Raw genomic sequence first — 22,865 nt, forward strand, 5'->3', positions numbered from 1 at the left:
GCGGAGTCGGCCGGGCCATGAAACAACAGACTGCCATCAAATGGGAGATTAATGAGTCTCTCCCGAATATTTTCGGGGAAGACGCCATCCCGAAGCCAAGCATGGCAGCGGAGAGTGACTGAGAAAGCCATGGCCCGGCCCAGCGCCTCAGAGACGTCCAGAGCGGTGCAGAGAATACGCGCAAGCTCTCGGCCATCCAATGCATGGTGCCGCAAATCCACCTGAGAAGACTCCTGGGACGCTGCAGACCCCAGAGACTCAGCAGATTCCCACAAACAGGAGGAGGCCCTAGCCAACACACACAAGGTGTTGAGGGCCCGCAGGGCCGCGCTGGTCGAGGCGAAAATGTTGCGTCCCCAAGTGTCCAGCCAGCGGGCCTCTCTGGATGGCGGAGCCAACAGGGGCAGCAGGGAGGGAAAAGCAGTCCGCAGAAGGGGACTGGCGGCTGAGGGGTGAATGGACAGGCGCGCCGGGTCACGCGGTGTCGGAAGGTGCCGATGCAGAAGATGCAGAGGCACCTGGTCCCCGAAGGCAGGACGCCTCCAAGCCCCTGTCAAGGCAGAAAGGAGCGAACCTTCAAAGGGAAGGAAGATTTCCCTCCCACCAGAGCCCTGGTGGAGGACCTCCAACAGATGGTCTGCCGGAAAGTAAGCCAACGGGTCACCCATGTGTAGAATGCCCACAGCCGTGGACAGCGCGTGAGCGAAGGCCGCACCCGCATCCGTATGGCCCTTCGGTGGAGAAAGCAACTCGTCTGTGGGCGACGGCTGCAAACTAAGGCAGCCGTCTCTGAGGCAAAGCGGGGCGGGCAAGGGCCAGGCCTAGAAGTCAGGAGGAGCCGAAGAATGAGGGACCTGCCGCTCTTACGACGAACACCCCTGCCTCACGAAGGGCGGGAAACCACTCTTCGACGCTGGTGAAAAGGACACCACACGGCGACCAGTCTCCGGGGAGGACGACACCAATATGCAACCTGCCTCCGGAGAAAAAGGAGCGTCCTCCGCTGTACGACTCCTGCGCGGAGCCGTTGAGTCCACCGCTTGAGGCAGTACACCGACGCCATCCGGCGTTGCCGGGCAAGGGACCTCCAAGTCACCCAGCACCGGAGACCGGAGCGAGGACCGAAGTAGAGCTGGAGCCGCACCGGCCCCGGAGCGGCGCCGGCCCGACACCCGCTGAGGCAACCACCTGCGTGGGAGAACGGGATGAGCCCGAAGCCCTCCGCGGCCCAGAAGGAGGCAAAGATCGCCCAGCAACCCCTGTGGCGGCGCCAGGGACGATACAAGCTCCAACTCGCCCTCCGAGGCAGCTGCCTGTGAGGAGGTACGAGAGGGGCCCGGAGAGGGATGAGGGGTCTGTCCTCGACCTCGACCCGGAGCGGGACGAGGAGGGGCCACTCACCCATGTGGCTCCGCGCGGTCCAGCTGCTGCCGGCGCCGCAGCGGCATCACCTCGGCCTTAGACAGGACCACCCTGCCAAGGGACTGAGAGGGGCTCGGGATGCGACCTGAGCCCCAGCGACCTCCCGCGGCACCACAGAGACCCCCCGTGGGGGTTTGCGGCGAGGCAGAGACGCCATGGCCTGAAGGAGGTGCCCCAGAGGAGCCGCACCCCAACAACACCACATCCTCCAAGCCTGGATCCGACCCAGTCGGCACCAAGGCGCCGCGAAAGGCCCTGCGCGAGGCGAGGGATCCGCTGACGCCCCAGGAGGAGGAGACACCAGCGAGGCCTGCAAAGCCGCCGCGAAGTCTCCATCTGGACTCTCGATTCCCCAACACCGGGAAACGGTAGATAGGACGACACGCGGGGCCGCATGACCCGCAGAGAGTCCACGCCTCTGGTAGGCCGAGAACCAGCCCCCCGGGGATAAACTGCGACACTTACCCACCGGGGAGCGGCGCTCACGTGACATCGGAAAAAGGCGAGGACGACGACCACGGCCGGACCTGAAGCCGTCCGCCGAAGCAGACCGAGGGGAGGACGTCTACCTGGAGAGACGCGCCTAGAGAAGTTTCATTCGGTGCTCCCGCCGCGACTTCGGCTTCAATGTTTGGCACGCCGCACAATCTGAGGTGCCGTGATCCTCCCCCAAACACCACATGCAATGAGGTGAGGGTCCGTCGCCGACATAAGACGCCCATAAAACGTGCAAGTTTTAAAGCCCGAAGGCCTTCGCACACTGTTCCACCTAAAAAGAATGGAAGAAAGGGGGCTTTAAACAGGCCTGCAGCAAGGAAGGGATCTGCGTTGCACGCGGAAAAGGAAAAAGACTGATGTGGGCGCGCCGGGGCGGGTCTTATGTGACCTCGCTGACGTCACGTACGTGGACGACGCCTGGGCGGAGTCGCATGATGTCGCCCCGCGCAGGGATGCTGTGGCAAAAAGTTTCCGGTTCCAGTCTCACGCCTGGGGATAATTCTACGTGAAGGAATCTGCGGCTAGTAGTCTCTATCAGATATACCAGTTCCTTTTCATACAGTCACTTCCAATTACCATGAGTTTGCTTCTAAATAAGGGCATAATATTTTTTGACTCTGTAGTCATGCAACTTGGATAATAACTGTTGTAGCCATATAAGAGTCTGACAAAGAATACATTTGTTATCTGCATACATTAGGCTACATATGCTCAATCCACTCAAACCCCTCCATCCCAGTTTGTGGGAAGTATCTTGCAATGTCGAAGATATCAGAAATATCTGCAGTTTATACGGAGAAAATAATCACCAAACTCATATGCACCCTTGCTTCAATCCTTAAAATATTGGGAATTTATTACCTCCCCGAAGACTTACTTGGGCATAAATATTAAAGTGGTCTTGAATTTGAAGAGTGAGCATGGAAGAGTTAATACCTCATTGATAAAGTTTAACTCACAGTTTGGCTTGGTTGAAATGCAGAGGCATAGTCATGTAACGCCCTGAACGTCTCAGGATCGTTTAACAGACACGACAATGAGGACGCAACCACTTGTGAAGGGTTAGTTCTTTTAATGAAGGCAAATAAAATACAAAGAACAAACAAAAGTTATAGTCACTGGAATCCTCCAGGCTAAGTACGTTACCAGCCCACAGCACGGATGGTCCTAACCGTCCTCTGCATATACGCCGATCCCGGCGTATGCCAACAGAGGGCAGAAATGAATTGGCCGACAATGCCAATCGGTAGGCTGTGAGGGGCACCAAGAGTGTTGGGGAGAATCGAGGAGTCAGGGAAACACCCAGCCGGGGTCTCTACCTGAAGGGAGCAGCCGCTCAACCTCTTCCTCAGACTGCACCGGGACGCGGAGTCACCTCCTGGTGATGCGTCACCGATACCCCAATCACAAGCAAGAAGACTGAACCGAGAGCAGCCGCTCGATCGATCCTGTGGACTTCCGAGTCTGTAACGCGGCAAACACCTCCTGGTGTGCGTTACAGCTGGCAGTCCCTGTGTCTCTGGTCGGGCTGGGAGTTACGACTCCAACCAGCAAAAGCGCCACTGCGCTTGGACTCAGCCGAGTCAAAAAGCGAAGCTCAATGGTTGACCGGTAGAGCTTCCGGGTCCTTCACAGGTGACGATGGGGCAAGACACGGCCCAGGGAGTAACGACTCGACCTACCTCCGTTCTTGCCTTACTGGAGCACCACTCCGGAACACTGCTCTTCACGAAGCAGGTACGTCGGTGTAAACACAATATCCGACAGCCTTGTACCTCCCGGTTCCTCCCTTTATAGGGCGTGTTTTCCTTGAGTTATGTAACAGCTCTCCTGTTTACATAAGGGCGTGTTTCCCTTGAGTTATGTAACAGCTCTCCTGTTTACATAAGGGCGTGTTTTCCTTGAGTTATGTAACAGCTCTCCTGTTTACATAAGGGCGTGTTTTCCTTGAGTTATGTAACAGCTCTCCTGTTTACATAAGGGCGTGTTTTCCTTGAGTTATGTAACAGCTCTCCTGTTTACATAACCTCTCAACCGCTAAGCATCCTGGGAGATGTAGTCCGTTTTCGCTGGTTACCGTTTTCCTCCCCTCGCATGACAGGAATTCTTGACAATAAGAATAAACAGCACTTTTCCGACCAACACACTTGTGCCATTAATACAAGCATGCTGTATAGTGGTAGGGATTGCTGCTGCCCACAGCTAGTGCTTAATTGTATGTTACGCTTTTAAAAACCTTTACATTTAAATTGTTGATTTTAAAAGTGCTTCTGCATTTTATGTCATTGCACTAATTTATACTTGGTTCCCGCTTCTCTTACCACCCTGGTCCGCCGCGGCTGAATTGCTGACTGGTTTTGGTTTCCTCACTTCTGCCCAGCCTCCATTAACCAGGTTAGCGGTCTAGATGTATCGAAGGCCCTCATCTATTTAAATGGATGCTAACGCGGACGCGCCAAAGTCAAGCTCGTCTGCGTCCATCAGTGTCCCGGAGGCGACTGGCGCCCGCCATGCTGCCCAAGCTCCCGCAGGTAGGGTTCTACCGGTACAATATATGCGTGAAAAACTGCTCAGTCTAAAGTCTCCCGTATCCTGCCAGTGTAGAATTGCAGACTTTAATACCTATAACAGCTTCCATTTACAAGGCAGCAATTGGACCCCTTCTCAGCCTATAAAGATTTTCCCTAAGGTCCCACTTCCTAGCAACAAGCTGAAGGACATAAATAAAATAGAGAATTTTAACGCTACATTATTGAATTGTTGCTCTATTAAAAAAACACGAGTCACATATTCACAACTTATTGCTAGAGGAATAGCCAGATCTTTTATTTCTCACTGAGACCTGGCTGTCCGAGGACTCTAACCCCAGCATCTCCTCGACCATCCCTTTGGGCTACACAATAATCAGAAAGGACCGGCATTGTGGGAAAGGAGGCGGTATCGCCATTATCTTTAAACAAAAGCTGGACTGTTCTCCTATGATGATTGATAACATCGAGGGGGCAGAGTATTTAGGCTTTCGCTGTATTCTATCTCCCCATCTAAGTATAGCGGAAATTCTATTATATAGACCTCCAGGTGCACTCGGTAATTTTATCACCACACTTAACATAGCCTCCACCTCATTGGGCCTAAAACACAACAATTGCCTCATTTTGGGAGATTTTAATATGCACATGGATAAAGAACATGACCCTATAGAAACATCTTTGTTGGATACAATGCAAGCCTGTAATCTCATCGACTTCTGCTTCCACCTATGACAATGGCCATACCCTCGACCAAATTTTTCACAACTTTGATCTACTGGCAAGTCCACCACTGCCTATTACCTGGTCAGACCACCTCCTTCTCAATTTCAAAATTCCCAACTTAAGTACAGATCCCTTACCTAATGCAATTAAGAGGGACTTTAACTACAGAGCTTTTCACAAAATATCTATTTCGGCTTTAGTAGATGCCCTAGACCGGTCTTCCCTGGAGCTGACCGGCAACCTTGACAGGGATGCCCTCCTACTAGAGTCCTGACTCCGAGCGAACATCGATGCCGCCGCACCCATGACCAACCGCTCCTCTAAGAGATCGGCCCCCCCATCGCCTTGGTTCAACAAATCCCTTAGAACTAGCAAAAAGAACTGCAGAAAATTGGAAAGGAAATGGCGAAAACACTATCTACCTGAAGATAGAAAAGCCTACAAAAACACCTTAAAAGCTCACTACACACAAGTGAGGGTGGCTAAGACAAACGTCTTCCAGACTGAGATCGAATTAGCCCAAAATAGGAGTAAAGAAATTTTCAGCATAGTGAAATCTTTCACTTCCCCTAAAGCTGGTAAGAAGAAACGACCACTCACGGCAGAATGGTCTAATCAGGTAGCGCAATTCTTTCATAACAAGATCACTTTCATTCAACAAGCATTTGATAAAATCTCTGAGGAAGAGCAGACCTTCTATCACTCGGTAAATGTAAAGTTTGTCTCGAATGAGCTTCCTACTTTACTATCTTTCTCTGAGCTACAATTAGAGGAGTTATTTTCTCTTCTCTAAATCATAAAGTCAGGATCTTCAACTGACTCTTACCCGGCGAATATATTAAATTTATTAGCACCTATCATTAATACTACAGCTAATAAGTTATTCAATCTATCTTTCTTCTGGCAAAATGCCACACATACAGAAGCAGGCTATGATCCTACCCCTTCTAAAAAAAAGCAAATGCCTATCATAACGATCCTGCCAACTATAGGCCGATCTCCCTACTTCACGCCTTCTCTAAGATATTAGAAAAACATGTAAACAGAGCTCTCATAAAGCATATTGAAGACCGGAAGCTACTTCATGATTCGCAATCAGGCTTTAGATCTAACTATAGTACGGAGTCTGCTCTGTTGGAGGTGCCATAATTTATTAAAGGTAAGCTAGACCAGGGAGGAAAAGCAGTTCTGATTCTACTCGATTTGTCGGCGGCCTTTGATACGGTCCCACATGAGAGGCTTCTTGGTAGACTATTGACTATTGGATTGGGCTGAACCCTCCTAACCTGGATGTCCTCCATCCTGAAAAATAGATCACAGGACATCTGGCTACCCCCTTTTTCATCTCCCATATCCGCTATGAATGTGGGAGTTCCCCAGGGCTCTAACCTCAGTCCCACTTAATTCAATATATATTTATCACCCCTTGCACCCCTTGGTAGAAGGTGCTAAAATTGTCTCATACGCGGATGACACACAACTGATTTTGACCTGTGACAAAGGAACTGACTTTGACGGAGCAAATATTAGGTCCTGCCTGACAAATGTATCCAATTGGCTCAAGATAAATCAGTTGAACTGTAACCCAGATAAAACAGAAGTCTTGTTCTTTGGAGTAAGAAAGTGGCTCTGTATAAACTGTCCCCAAATAGGTACAGGATGTAGAGAGTTCACAGTCCCCAGAGGTTTGACAGAGGCTAAATTTAGATATAACCTTACTCTCTAAAGTGGTAGCTTGGTCGAGCAGTAAGGCAGTATTAAAGGACAGTGTAAAGCATTTGTTGTACACAGTTAGCAAATGGTCTCACACACTCAAGAACTGAACTCTAGGCCAATTGTTTTGTATATAAAAATATATTGTAGTTTTATTTTAGAACCAACAATAGGTATCAAAATACTTTTTCAGAATAAAATGCCGTAGTTGCATACTTTCAATAAGCAATAGACTTTTAAATGCAATAGTTACAGTTGTTGCAATAGGCAACACAATTCAAACACAATTATAACAATGAGCTCAATAGGAGTTTTTAAGTAAATGCAATTTCAGTTACTTTGCGTATGATTTTCTTACTCAGGGATGGATCCTGGATTCAGCCCTGGTGCATTTCCTGTAAACAGCTGAAAGAAATCGTTTTTGTTACACAGGCGATTTTTAAGGAATATTTGTAGGTTTCAAAAATCGACACTTGGAAGAATTTCTAGTAAAAACCAGGCAATGTTATCCTATGGAGGAAAATCAAGTTATCGGTAAGTACAGTTGTAATTACTTTTCAGGGTCAGTGCTGGGCACCAAGATCCAGCACTGGGATCTCTCCTGATAACAGTGAGTAATTTTGTTTTCGTTGTTCGGCAGATTTTTGGTGAATATTTTAAAGTTTCAAAACTCGACACTTAAAAGAATCTCCAAGTGAAACCTATCAATGTTACCCTATTGAGAAAAAGTGGGTTTTCGGATTTCAGGTAAGTACTCGACTGGCAGAGTTAAGGTTCTGGGCATAGACTCAGGGGTCTCCCAGGGTCAGGTAGGTACAGTTGTTACACCCTCAGCGGTACAGGGGCAGCCTGGTGCAGAGGGAGTTAGGCCCAATGTTAGCCTATGGCCTTTGGTTGGTGGCTGCTAGTAGGCAGGCCACACGGCTGTGGGAGCTGGGCTCTTGGTCATTTACACAGGGCAAGTGGGAATTTAGAATAGGATAGATGTTGCACTTCCAGGGGCACTCGGGCGGCAGGATGCAGGGTGCTTTTGAGCCGTCGGGCGCTCAATGGATTTCAATGGAGAAGCTACCAGATGAACAAAGTATGCAAGCTTGGTGAAGGAGATTCTTCAGGTGCAACCACCACTTCGAGAGTTAAGTTGGGAAGCTGTAGGTTAGGTAGGCAAACTGGAGTTGGGCACAGGGGGCCGCAGGGCGCCGGGTGCCTTTTGGCATCGGGAAATCTTCCCCTCTGCTGGTCGCGGTTGGAGGGGTCCCTGGTTCTGAGTCTGCAGGCGGAGTCAGGAGCGTCGAGGAGGGTTCTTGGGTGCTGGATTCTTGGTCACAGTCCCCGGGGGGACGTCCTCGTGGTCTTTGTCCACTCCGGCACAGGCCAGGATTGGCGGGTGCAAAGTGTGCAGGAGTCGCAGTTCCTGGCTGGCACCAGGGGTTTGTTACTTGCTTTGAGCAGAACCACTGCTCGTGGGAGTCCCAGTCTTTTAGAGTCACAAGGCAGTCAGATCCTCTGGGGCTTTCGAGGTTGCTGACCACTGGAGACGCCGGGGTTTAGCAGGAGCAGGTTCGAGGGTCGAGAGGCCTGTAGGGCTGGGGCCAAGTCAGTTGGTGTCTTTCTCTTGTTAGCAGCTGCACGGCAGGTCTTCTTTCTTCTTGTTCTTCTTGCTTGTTTCGGATTCGGGATCCAAGGAAGGAAGGGTCAGGGTGCCCCTAAATACTAAATTTAGGGGCGTTACAGGTAGGTAAAGGGCAGGGACCAATGGGCCCCTTCCCTGGGGTGGGTACACCCCCTATCCTGCCACTCTCCTGTGGGAGGGGGGCAGTAGCCTAGTCCTGATTGGGCAGGGCTCCCGATCTTCAAGATGGCGAGAGCCCGGAGATGTGCTTCACCTTGCCTCCCCCACCTGAGGGGTGGGATTGGCAGAGGCTGGCACACACCCTTTCCTCACTTGGGCTTTCCCGCCAGTCTTCCCGCCAGAGTGGGGGCTAGAACCGGTGGGGACCAGTTGCTGAGTACAGCAAGTGGTCTGGGGAGGCTCACAAAGGCGGCATGCCTTTGAAGCTTCCTCCTGCCCATCTTGGGAGAGGAGACCTAGCACCTCGCCCAGGTTGTGCATTGTTGCAGGCCCAGGAAAGCGGATGGCTCTCTACCCAGGGGTCCAGCAACATGTCTGCTGGGTGGCAGCCTAGGCAGCCTCTCAGACAGGACGTGGATTGTAGGATAGGTTCAGGGGGCAACTCTAAATTGCCCTCTGTCGTGCATTTTACATTAAATCCCACACTGGCATCAGTGTGGGTTTAATGTGCTGAGAAGTTTGATACCAAACTTCTCAGTCTTCAGTGTAGCCATCATGGTGCTTTGGAGTTCGTGATGACGACCTCCCAGCACCATATACTCTTAATGGCAGCACTACACTTACAGTGCCCAGGAATGGACCTGGGTACTGTAGGGGTACAGGGCTCATGCAACTGTACCCTCACCACTGGCATTGTGCACCCAGCTAGAGGGGTGACTGAGGTATGCCAGGGCAGTGTGTTTGTAGGCATGGCACACAGGGATGTGTGCCATGTCGACTCTTTGTTTTGTTCTGCACCAAGACACTCAGCCGGCAAAGGCAGTGTGTGTGTGTGTCAGGGTACAGGGCCTCTAAGGGTGGCAGCCCTTAAGAGGCCTTCTCTGGTCAGAGTGCCCTGGGTACCTATGGTACCATTTACCTGGGGCTGACATGTGGCCAGAGATGCCAATTGGGTTTAGGCTTCAATGTAGTTTTAGGGAAGGAACACAGGCCCTGGGCACCTGATTGGCAGGAGTCACGGGTACACTCAGTCAAAGTACATCAGCAATTCAGCAAAAAGTGGGGGCATACCATGCAAGAAAGATGGCACTTTCTCACATTTGGACAAACTGAAACGTATAACAGGAGCACTTGGTGGCCAAAAGACTTGTCACCCCCGCCTTCAGCCAAGGAGTAAGTAAAAAACCTGGGTACCGTCATCGACAATACTCTCTCCATGCGTTCACAGATCCAAACTTTAACAGGTGCCTGTTTTGGCATACTCCGCATGCAAAATTAATTCTTGACACTACTATTACCGGACAGTAGAAAGATTGTGGTGCACGCCTTGGTGACATAAAAACTTGACTATGTCAGCAGTTTGCACCTCGGACTTCCCAATTGTCTTGTTCAGCGCCTGCAGCTGGTGCAAAATGCAGCTGCCAGAGCTATTGTGAGACCCAAACCCAGATCTAGTATAACCCCCATCTTAAGGTCTCTGCGCGTGAAGGAAAGGATCAATTTCAAAGCTATGGTGATCTTCTTTAAAGCTTTTTATGGCACAGGACCCTGCTATTTAAACAAATGCGTAGACCGCTATATCCCAACTAGACCCTTTCGATCTTCAAATGCAAACCTTGCCCTCAGTCCCAAAACATGCCTTGCGCGTACGGGGGGGGGGGGGGGGGGGGGGGGGGTTGTACGGGGAGATCGTTTGGATTCCTTGGCGCACGGATGTGGAACAGTCTTCCAGAACCTCTGAGGTTAACTACAGACCTGTTAACTTTCAGGAAGAATCTTAAAACCTGACTTGTTAAAAACTAGCCCTTCCTCAGCATTCTGCCACTTTTCCCGCTTCCTTGCGCCAGGACACTCTTGTTTGAGTAGCTGTGTGCTGCATCAAATGCATTCATTTCATTTCATTAGTGGTTTTCCTGATCTGTCTTTTGGTTAGAGGTAAGGTACCTTTATCTTGAGTCCAGAGCTGAAGTTCGAGTAAGATTTTTAAGAAAATACTGCTGCCATTGTTGAGCATTAGAACAAAGGGCAAACCCAATAGTCACTGGGACCTGGGTAACACATTGTTGAGCAATCAACTGATAATTACCTTTGAACTTCAGAAGATTCTGAATAGAGGAAAAGCCCTCAAAATTGCCTTTGCACATGTTCGATCATTTGAGAAATCGAGTAAGGGATAGCGATGATGTGAGCAACCCAGCTCTCATACCTAATATGGAAATAACAGAAAGCCTTTGCTATACATCTTCAATAGCACTTTCTATTGTTGTGGTTTTTAACAATCTCAGAGCCTTATCCATCAGCTATTCCCACAATGTTTTTTGCCTGATGGATTGCCCTTCCTAAGGGTTTTCTTACATCATGCAAACTCTTGTGCGGAGTCTGGATTACTATTTCATGGTCTTAGACGAAGATGAAGCTCCTATTTTTGCTTATTCAGAATAGGTGTATATCAGCACTCACCAATGGGTATAACGTGGGCGATGATTGTCTCTTGCGCTTGATAACAGTAATAACTTAAAACTCTCACCACCTTGCTTCCCCTAAGAAGCATATATAAGCCGGGTTCCATAGATCCATAGACTTATTCTCAAAGAACTTGTTAAAAAGTGATAGCATCCATCACTCCAAAAGTAAAGAAACACTATCCTACCACAAAATGACTGATTTAGTTCCTTCTCTAAAATACACACCTCCCTATTGAGCAGGGCATTGGAATCATAGAGTTGTGGCTAATCGTCATTTTCAAATCTTTACAAGTACTAACATCAGGAAAGAAGGCGAAAATGGACAAGGGATACAAAAGAACAATCAAGAACATATCTTCCACAGGACCTATGACTGAAATTTGATGGGGCTGTCAATTGGAAGCCTACCATTTAATGAATGAAAATTAATGCTATGTAGATAGGTCAGGAATTCCTCTATGCTAGTAACTCTCTGATGATTAACGGAAGTAGGTGGGGTGTTACAGAACTCATTTAATTCATTGCAGAACAGTCCACGATTACCCACTCCCCATTGAATTCATGTTGAAATCTCTTGTAATAACCAGGGCGTGTTGATAATTAATTGCAATACTGGTTACTTTCTTTTTCAGTGATGTTACACTTGACAGTGAAAGGCAAGAGTCAGGAAAATGTAAATATTGATGACCAACACCTACCTTGTTGGAACGTTTTTCATTCCATAATAGGATAAAGGCTGAATGTGCCATGGTGAAACACACCAGTAAATGGGCCAATGGTACAATTTAAACAGGTGGAAATGGGAAAAATGAGACTTCTAGACCATCAGGTCCAAGCTATTAAGACATTTTTCGAAGTCATTACATGTAGTTGAATGTTTATATGCTGCAATGTCTCATGACAGACAAGACAACGTATCTAGCTCAAAAGAAAGTCACCAACGAATCAGGATTTGGCATTAATCTGCTAGGAAGGAGACTTGGAATTCTGTATACACACAAGCCACGTACAGTCTTCAATCTCTTCTGAAATATGATGAGATAAAGCATGAGTATGTTATTGAGGACTCTTTTCCAACTATGAAATCCTGTCCCTTCAAGGCATAATTATCAATGTCCTTTAAATTATGCAACAAAGGAGTTTTCTTACCTGTGTTGTATACCGGTCTGCTAAGGGAGAGGGATAGCCCATGCATTCTACTCTTTCCACCACACTAGCCCATTCTCTAAAGCGGTTTGAGTAATTAATAACAGAATGTCAATACAGTGTCACTTAATCTCAGGGGGAATGCATCTCCTTCAGTACTGCTGGAAGCAGAAGTTGCAAATTCAAAAGAATATGTTATTAACAGTGCATTGCAAAAGCTCCTTATTTCTGAGACTAGCATGGGAGAAGAGGAGTTAGACTGTCACGCAAGTAGCAGAGAAGATTCTTAACTGCCCATAAGATCTGTCCAAGAGACAGCTAATTTAATGACCCATATGGATGAAACCTCAATAGAATGAGCTTCCCAGGAGCCAGGAAAATGCTGCAGACCAGCCACACTTTATAAAGACAAAGACCAACATACAAATATTGAATGGATTATGGATCTCCAGAGATACTTTCATCTTCTCATTTTGGTAAGCTTTCAAATCACAGACCTGCCCTGTAACCTTTGTATGACAGTTTCCTTGCTTCCCAACTACAGACACACACATTTAATTATTAATCCTGTAATTGTGTTCTGATGGAGCTGGCTGATAGTCCTGAGGGATGAACTGTTTTTACCTTCCTTATGGATCTGGAGACATCACAGCTCAAAAATGCAGTTGGCCCCCAATTCTTAAATCCAGTTCCCATTTGGAAAGCTTGATAGATTGGTGTCTAGTGAGAGGAGCCATTACCCCCCCCCCCCCCCCCCCCCACACACACACAACCAGAAAATATTGACTATGGACAACCGTTTTCAAGATAAGGGCCCTTAAAGTTTGAAAATCTCCTGTAGATGTAACAGCGGGTGCTGATCGCAATTAAAAATACCAATACTTGTTGGCTCCTTAACAGTGCAGACACAGACTATTAAAATTGAAGAAGCTCTCTAGGACTGAACAGTAAAATTATTGTCTCCCAAGTATTATTTACTTTGAGTAAGGTAGGGCCCTTGCTGTTTGAAGTGGGAGGGTTCTGTGTCAAAGTATCTGTGGCCCACTTTAAAGGAAACTGAATATCTGTGTTCGGTTAGTGTAAATACACAGATCAAGGAAATCTAAGGGTCAGATGTTTCATGCCACGGCTCCTACATCGCATAATTTAATCCTTACAGCTGCTCTGGTCCACTTACTGAGACGGTTTGCAAACAATGCAGTAATTCCAGGAAATCCTAAATATTGTTAAGAGCTTACGAACTCGATCCCATATAATTACACTAGTCAATGCAATTTAAATACCTAAGTCAAAACACTATAAAAGCAATCTGGGCTGTATCTCAGTCTCGGAGGGTGCTAGTACCTCCTATTTTTATGTTCTAATAAACCTCCTATTTTACTTTACAAATAATAGCATGTGGCACAAGATGAAAACTGAATACTATTTACTGAATCATGCAGCATCTGTTTCCAAGCACTATAACCTCCTACTATAAGCGATGACTCTCAGAGTTGCAAATTCTTGAGACTCAAATATTCAAAAGAAGTGATTTAGTTGTTGAAATTGGATGAATATTATTGGTGGATTTGCGACAAAGGTGGTAAACAATTTCCACATGGGTTATTGCCCAGTAACCCCTGAAAGCCACAAGATGCACAAGGAAAGGCCTGAAACTCTCTATGAGCCTTTTTAAGTGCAATGTAGCAAATCCCTTATAAGAAGCAGGATTGGTGGTGATATTTTCTCTTTATCTCACAAACAGTGTTCAATGAGGGATTAAAAGATATGGGAGTTAAACAACTAAGATGAGAAATTAAATCTAATAATGTATTACTTTTATTACTTAGTATTACTTTGAGCCCGTGAGGTGAAATTCATGATCAGACTTATTCATCACATTAAAGTATTTTTCTCCATTAGGAACTTTTTTTCATGGGAATTGATTGTCAATGCTTAATCTTCTGTTGTGAATGCTATTGCATCCTGGCAAATGTGTAACATTGGCTGGCTTCATGAAAAACAAATTACAAAATAAGAACATAAAAAATACAATCACAAGATTTCTCATGCATGATCATGTTCCTTAAATTGTATGTTTTACGAAAATACTATATGAGGAGTTCCTTTCACCTTTCATGCTCTAGTAGATGTCCTGATATCAACCTCTGATGATTCCATCTCTCAGCAACAGGGTAGGACGTTGTCTCAAACAGTCTCTGCATCTTGCAGTGCCTAAAAATGAAATGAGTCCTTTTGTAGATAAGTAATGTTTCATATAAAACATAGTATATTAAAATATAAAAAAAATACAATAAGAAAAGGTGACATATTTTTGGCCTTTTAGTTTCCAAGTAAAGTCATAATCCTCTATTCATGCTGGTTGATCATACAGTTATCTTACTGAGAAGACAACAGTTGTGGGAAATGAGAGTGAGTGGTGCAAACTTTTAATTCAGTGTAAAATTAATCATCTTCGACTTCCCAGCGATGCACTCAAATAATTGTTTAGGTAATGCAGAGATCACCTTTCAGATGCATCTTCCACGATACTTACAGAAAGTCTTCCTAATCACTTTGTCTATGGAAATATATGTTGAAACCAACTAGCCTGGTCTCTTTCTTCGTTTTTTTAAATATTTTGTTTAGTAGTTCAAGGCAATAAAGTGCAGGCACAATTATACATCACTCAGCATTACATTCTCACAACTTATGTTACGGCAATCACTTGTACACCATACATGAGACAATAAAAAGTAAAGATAAATTACATTTTGCAACTTTTCATACCATCTCTTGTGCATGTTTTATCATTTTGACAATCAACATAACCGAGACAACCTCAAAGTTTTAGTAAGGAAAACTGTAGGCAGCTAGCTCTGTACATAATATACCAAAGTAAGGTATAGTGTGCACAGAGTCCAGTGGAAACTCAAAGGTAGGCAAAGGTAAAAGTAGATAATACCTTACTCTTTTTGTGGTAGCGTGGGCGAGCAGTAAGGTTCCATTGGAGTGTTAAGCATTTACTGTAGAAACTCAGGCAAGAAATGATGTCACACACTCAAAGACTTAACTCAGACCAATTTGCTTGTATAAAAAGGTAAATGCTACTTACTAGTATGCAGCTGTTCTTGGCATGTAGAGCTGCAGATCTACACACTATGCATAGATCGCCATCTGGTGTTGGGCCCGGATGTTTGCACTTGTTTTTGTCCTGGAAAGTCTTTGGAAGTCACGAGATATGAATGGGAATGTGGAAATAGGCATCCTTGAGGTCTAGGGTAGCAAGGAAGTTGCACAGTGAAAGCAGAGGAAGGACCTGCTGGAGTGTGACCATGTGAAAATGGTCTGAGTGTATGTATAGGTTTAGGGGTCCGAGGTCTAGAATAGGCCTTAGAGAGCCGTCCTTCTTTTGTATGAGAAAATACAGGGAGTAAACTCCCTTGTTTTGTTGGTGCAGGGGAACTGGTTCTATTGCACTTTTTTGTAGGAGGGAGATTACTTCCTGCTATAGCAGTAACAAATGTTCTTGTGACATTGGGCGCTGTTTGGGTGGCATGTTTGGGGGGGGTAGATGTTAGTTTGAGACAGTAACCTGATTGAATTATGTGTTGCACCCACCTGTCTGAGGTGATGTTGGTTCATACAGGAAGGAATTGTTGGAGTCTTCCCCCGACTGGAGTGGAATTGTCTGGGGAAAGTGAAGGGAAGTCATTGGGTGGGGGTGGAGGCAGAGCGGGAGTTGTTGGTTTTGCCTCTGCCTTTGTTGTTGTTACCCCTGTAACCACCTCTTTGGTAACCTCTAGTAAGGGTGGATTAGGTGGGAGCTTTGTAAGAAGTGGAGGGGCTATCCGAGGAGTAGCGTCTGGGGGTGCTTCTGAAGGATGAGCGACAAAAAGGAACGTCTGGGAGCTTGCGACTGCAAGGCTCCCATAGATTTAGCTGTGTCTGTATCCTTCTTCATTTTTTTCAAGGGATACGTCAACATTAGGGCCAAATTGGCGTTGCTCATCCAATGGCTGACTGAGAATGGAACTCTGGACTTCAGGTTTGAAATCTGAAATGCGTAGCCAGGCATGCCTACGCAAAAGGACACTGGTGTTTATTGCCCTTGAGGTGGCATCTGCTACATCTAAGGCACAACAGATGGAGGTGTTAGTAATGGTTTTAATTTCTTGTATGAGTTCATGGGCCCTATTTTTATACCTGTCTGGGAGGTGCTGCATTATGGACTCAAGCTCATCATAATGTGCCCTGTCGCACCTAGCTAACAGCGCTTGAGTATTGGCAATGTGCCATATGTTTGCCACCTGTGATGCAGTTCGTTTGCCAGAGGCGTCAAGGAGTTTAGACTCCTTATCTGGTGGTGGTGCGTCACCTGATGATTGGGAATTTTTTCGCGCATTGGAGACTACAAGGGAGTCTAGTGGTGCGGGGCCTTTAATGTAGGCTGGATCAGTAGAGGCGGCCTTATACTTTTTTTCGATCCTAGGGTTGATAACACGAGCCCTGACCGGGTCTTTAAAGACCTCTGGTGCATGCTTAATGACCCACTTAAGCATGGGTAAAATTGAGGTGGACCTTTGTGTGGTGTCAAAAGTGTCCATGAGAAAATCCTCCTCCGCGGGGTCTGTGTGTAGGTCAACCCCGTGGTACTGGGCAGCTCTGTGGAGGAGCTGGTTAAAGCCCATAGTGTCCTTTTGGGGGGGAAGGCCTGGGGGGGTAGATGTCCTCTTGTGGGATGTTGGGGACGTCTGCGATGCTATAATCATCCCAGGGGTCTGGGGAGCCAGTAGGACTAGGGTCCCCTGGTGGTTGATCGTCCGCACCTCCCCCTGCATCATCCAAGGTGTTATCATCATCATCATCATCTACTGGAGTAGGGGATGGTGTAGGAGAGCGGTGTGGTGGGGGTGGAGGAGGAGGAGGAGGAAGAGGAGAAGGGATCCTTAATGGAGAGGTAGCAATGTCTTTCTCTTTAGATGGTGGAGCCGGTGCAGGCGTATCTAGTGGTCGTTTGTTGGAGCTAAGAATCAAGTGACCAGTCTTAGGATCCTTTACAAGAGTTTTTTGGGTAGGATCTGGTCGAAACAGTTCTTCTGAGGGAGGCAGATCCTTCGGTGCTGATGGTTCCGTAGGCTTTTTCGGCGCCGACTCGGTAGCGGTTCTGGGTTTGGAACCGTGAGGTGTTGCAGTGTCTGTGGCCGATCGAACCTGTTGTTTCCTCGGTTCCGAGGTCTTTTTCGGCTTGGAAGCATGGGCGTCGGGGCCCTTTGGTGGCAGTTTTTTGGTCGGCTCCGAGTGTGTTTTGGGTGTCGAGGAGCCGGTGCCAGTCTTCGGCGCCGAGTGCTTGGATGTCGAAGCAGCGGTCGGCGTGGATGAGGAAGAGGACTGCTTCTTTTTCGGAGCCTGTGGATGTTTTTCGGCACCGAGGGTAGGCTGACTCGAGCCCAAGTCACCTGAAGGCTTAGTAGGCTTCTTTAACGGGCCCGGAGGTGGGGCATGGAAAGCAGTCTCTCGGTGTGCAACTGGGCCCGAAGGTGAAGGTGTGACCGAAGCCTTTTTAGATGGTGTCGAGGGGGGTTCAGGGTCGGGTCGACGTCTGTACTTACGACTCTCTGTGCCGGAGTGATGTCCTTGACGTCAGAGTCATCGGCTTCGGAGGCACTGACGAGGCCTTCTTCGACCCGCCCCAGCTCTGGCACGTCGATGCCCTCTTGGAAGATGTTGTCTGGGATTGAAGACGACGAGCGAGCCACGGTTCTTCGAGCTCGTCGGTCCCGAATCGTCTTCTTGGAGCGGAGAGAGGCGCAAGCTGGACAGTCTCTGGCCTCGTGCTTCGGTGAGAGGCAGAGGTTGCACACCCCATGCAGATCGGTGTGGGGAAATTTCGACCCACATCGAGGACACTTCTTGAATGGCCTCCTTTCCATAAGCCAGATGATAAGGCCCAGGTAGGCCCGAAGGCCTTCGTCGACGACCGGAATCTAAGACTTCGAAGCTGTTGAGAGTCGCGTCGATTGGGAAACGCAATCGAGACAATACCGTCGAAAAGGGTGAAGGATTGCGCGTCGAAAGTAAATTCGGTAATGGTTCCGAACTGGAGCGCGAGAAACACATCCGAGCCTGATGGCGGAAAAAAAACAATCTGAGGATGGAGCCGATGCTCATGCGCACTATAATTCAAAGGAGGAGTCACACATCTCGTGACTTCCAAAGACTTTCCAGGACAAAAACAAGTGCAAACATCCGGGCCCAACACCAGATGGCGATCTAGGCATAGTTTGTAATCTGCAGCTCATATGCCTCGAACATATTGTTTAGTTATTTTATTTCTAGAACCAAGCCAGGCCGGGTGCAGGTAAGTAAGAATACTTTGCAGGTATATTGCAGTTGAAATGCAATTGAAATGGAGTTGGATGCAATTGGTTTGGTTACAGGTACGCCAACAGTTAAAATTACTTTACCGTTACTTTTGAGATTACTTTGTACATTACTTTTCAGATTACTTTTTAAGTTACTTTTTCTACTCAGCGTGATACGCCTAGATATCATACTGGGACATTTCCTAGAGAAAAGGTAATTAATTCAGTTTTTATACATTTGCAGTTTTTCAAGGTTTCATACAAACCAACTCCTCTCTGTGCAGAGGCTGCAGGCAACGTCAGGGAGTCCTGGAGGGGTCAAACCACGGTAGACTCCGAAGCGATGGGGGACCTTGCTGGGACCGGTGGGGCACTTGGACTCGGGCCGCAGGTGTCCGGTGCAGTGGTGGTCCAGGCATCGGGTTTCTTTGCCCTCAGCAGGCTCTGAGTCTGTCTTGGGAGACTTGGGAGTTTCTTTTGAACAGAGCTGCTGTTCACAGAAGATCCGGTCTTTGTTGAAGGTAGTCAGTCCTCCCAGGGTTCTGGAGGTCGCTGGTTGAGGGACAAGGAGACTTTTGGCGCAGGATCTCTGGAAACTGCAGAGTGGGGCTGGGGCCAAGTCATTTCTTCTCTGCAGTCTCCTCTGCTGGGTGTCTTCTTTGGTCCTTCTTCTTCTTAGGTTGCAGGAATCTGTCTTCTTGATTCAGGGCTGCCCACTAAATACTGTATTTAGGGGGCATTTTAAGGGTCCAGAGGTCAGTAGCCAAACACCCTTGGTGTGCTCACCCCACGTGGGGGAGTGGGCATAATCCCTAATCCTGATTAGAGAGTTACACGGTACGGTTAGCTCTTAGCTGTGCCACTACTCTTCGCGCTGCTCTATTGCTCGCTCTCGCTATTTTAGCGATGTTTTAAAAGGCTCCCGTTTTGTGATTTTCTTTTTATTACTTTGCTTGTTTTCCCTGTTTTTATCAGGACACCTCTCCGCATACTTGCACATTAAAAACATTTGCACTACTCACCGCGATTTTCGTGGGTCACACGGCTCATAGACCGGACTTCCTGGACCTTCTTGGGGGGTAGACTGTGCCGGGATACCGCCGCCATATTGGGTTGCGCTCTAGTTGTCAGGAGGGCGTGCTTGATGTGTATTTAAGGCTTCACTTTTGCAGGAGGAATCCCTACACGGTACGGTTAGCTCTTAGCTGTGCCACTACTCTTCGCGCTACTCTATTGCTCGCTCTCGCTATTTTAGCGATGTTTTAAAAGGCTCCCGTTTTGTGATTTTCTTTTTATTACTTTGTTTGTTTTCTCTGTTTTTATCAGGACACCTCTCCGCATACTTGCACATTAAAAACATTTGCACTACTCACCGCGATTTTCGCGGGTCACACGGCTCGTAGACCGGACATCCTGGACCTTCTTGGGGGGTAGACTGTGCCGGGATACCGCCGCCATATTGGGTTGCGTTCTAGTTGTCAGGAGGGCGTGTTTCATATCTATTTAAGGTCATGACGGTAGCGCGCAGCGTTTCCGTGCAGCCGGAGCGCTCCGGAGTCGCGCCAGAGTCCAGCCCATCTGCGCTCGTCCGCGCCGAGGACGGGCCGCAGGGCGGGCTGAGTAAGGGGATTCTTGAGCTCCCCTCCAAGGTAACTCATTCATATACCATCCAAGAGGTGCTTGCTATGAAACCTAGCTCGCTTTCCTGCCACCATAGATATACCCTGGAAGCTCTCCGGGAAGGATTTCTATGTGATACATGTAGGCCTGACATATCTACTATCCCCGAAGTTAACAACAATGTTCAGTCTCCTTGCCAATTGTTTAATGAGGACTCTGCTGAGAGAGGATATTTGATCAATGCCCGTTCCATTATTAAAAATAACATCTACTTCCACGATTTTGTGACAGCTAGGAATCCAGCATGGGTGTTCATTACGGAAACTTGGGCTACAGACACATCGGGACATGATCTCCTCCTAGCCATCCCAGAGAATTATGCTCTACAGAGATTAGACAGAGTTAAACGTAGAGGTGGCGGCCTAGCTATCCTTTATCGGTCTCATCTCACATGTAGAACTAATGCTCTGTCAAAACCACCAGACCCCTTTGAGGCCCTCCATTTCTGTATCTCATCATCACCATCCTCGTCATTCTCTGGGATTCTGTTGTATAGGCCCCCTGGGCTGAGATCACAGTTCAGCAGTGACCTGTTTAGATTATTAGAACCATACGCAGGCAAATCGCACTTCACCATATTAGGGGACTTTAACTTTCATCTAGAGGACATTACATCTAAAGACACTATATCCTTGATTGATCCTCTAGATGCTTGCGGTTTCAAACAGTTGGTCAGGGAACCCACACATAGAGCAGGCCATACTCTGGACGCAATTTTTTCTAATGATTCCCGGATCATGACAGGCCCACCGGAACAGCTAGTTTGGACTGACCACTTAGCAGTTCCTATTGTACTTACCGCCTCTGGTATAGAGCTTCCCATGAAGGAGTTTTCTGCAAGAGAATGTAAGCGAAATTACAAAAATATCTCTAATGAATCCCTGGCCCCGTTTTTCGGAACCTTTTTCCTGACTTTAGACCCAGAGAAGGCAGCCTGGGAACTAGCCAACTGCATTCATGGGGCTGTGGATATTTTAGCTCCTGCCACCCCTAGGTATGCTGCGAGGCGTAAACCTTCTGCCCCGTGGTTTGGGGAGCAACTTAGGCTGATGAGACAAGGATGTAGAAGACAGGAAAGACAGTGGAGGAGGACATGGGATACTAAGGATAGAGAGCGGTACAAAAGCTCCCTAAAGATTTACAAGACTTCAGTCATTAAAACCAAACAAGATTACTTCTCCAACATTACTACATCCTTGACATCATCGAGGGAACTTTTTAAAATCGTAGATTCCCTCTGCTCATTACAGACACCTGATCCTATAATAGGCTCTCAAGAGCTCTGTGACAACATCTCAAGTTTCTTTCACACGAAAATTGTTGACATTTCCATGCAATTGGAAATACAGAAGAAACTTCTGGGAACACATATAGCTACGGATCTGTCAATTTCAGAAACATGGTCAAAGGATCCTGACAAGACCCGTACCAAATTCCCTCCTATCACTCTGGAAAATCTTAACCTCCTGCTGAACCGGACGAAATCTTCCTCTCCCTTGGATCAATGTCCGCTTAAAACTCTGAAGGAACGCAGGGACACCTTCCTTCCCCACATCTTGGAGGTTATGAATAGTGCCTTACAACACGGTGTATTTCCCTCGGCTTGGAAGAGGGCCATTGTCAGGCCGTTATTGAAGAAACCCTCTCTGGATCCGACAGTGCTAAAAAAGTTTTAGACCTATTTCTCTTTTACCTGCCCCAGCCAAAATGCTTGAGATGCACCTGAACCATCATTTGTCTGTATTCCTGGACTCCTCTGGATTCCTTGATCAGACTCAACATGGTTTCAGAAAATTACATAGCACAGAGTCTGCACTCACTGTTGTGACCAACAACATCAGGATGAATGTAGACAAAGGTCAGACCACGATACTGGTCTTATTGGATCTGACCGCTGCATTCGACACCCTTTCTCCCTCAGTCTTAACATCCCGACTAAGGGTGTTGGGAGTGGAGGGGTCCGCCCTTAACCTTCTATCCTCCTTTCTAGACCTTAGAGAGCAGAGGGTCAAAATGGGAAAATACCTCTCCCCTGTAAAGTCTCTGCAATGTGGGGTGCCACAAGGGTCGGCTCTATTTAACATCTATGTGGCCCCACTCGCTAGACGAGTAAGATCTCAGGGGATGGAGGTAGTGTCGTATGCAGACGACACTCAGATCATGGTGTTCCTGTCACGGTCTGTCAGCGCCTCAGCGTTCGGTTTCAGGAGTTGCATGCAGTCGATTGCCGACTGGATGACCCTCAATTCCTTGAGGTTGAATGGCGACAAGACTGAGGTGCTGATTTTCGGAAAGGACAGGGACGCCTGGTCGAGTGAGTGGTGGCCGCCATCATTGTGAACATGGGGGTCATCTTTGACACTGAGCTGGCCATGAACCTACAGATCAATAGAACTGTAGCTACCTGCTGGGGAGTTCTAAACATCCTTCGCGGAATAGCTCACTATTTATCTCCGCAGGCAAGAAAACAAACAGTCGTAGCATTGGTTGGATCTCGCTTAGATTATTGCAATGCACTATACACTGAGATTAACAAGGGATTGGTACTTCG

At 47.5% G+C, this 22,865-nt stretch overlaps 1 protein-coding gene across 1 annotated transcript in view; it reads right to left on the reverse strand.

Annotated features, from left to right (window-relative positions):
- Nucleotides 1-22,865, reverse strand: part of DNAAF9 (dynein axonemal assembly factor 9) — a 1,049,036-nt gene that overhangs the window by 382,517 nt on the left and 643,654 nt on the right. Inside the window, exon 24 of the mRNA XM_085642690.1 lies at nt 14,403-14,504. Within this exon, the coding sequence (XP_085498816.1) occupies nt 14,403-14,504 (102 nt within the window). The remainder of the gene's footprint in view (nt 1-14,402; nt 14,505-22,865) is intronic.

Source organism: Triturus cristatus, chromosome 2_2, assembly GCF_964204655.1.
Source record: "Triturus cristatus chromosome 2_2, aTriCri1.1, whole genome shotgun sequence".
Lineage (NCBI taxonomy): Eukaryota > Metazoa > Chordata > Amphibia > Caudata > Salamandridae > Triturus > Triturus cristatus.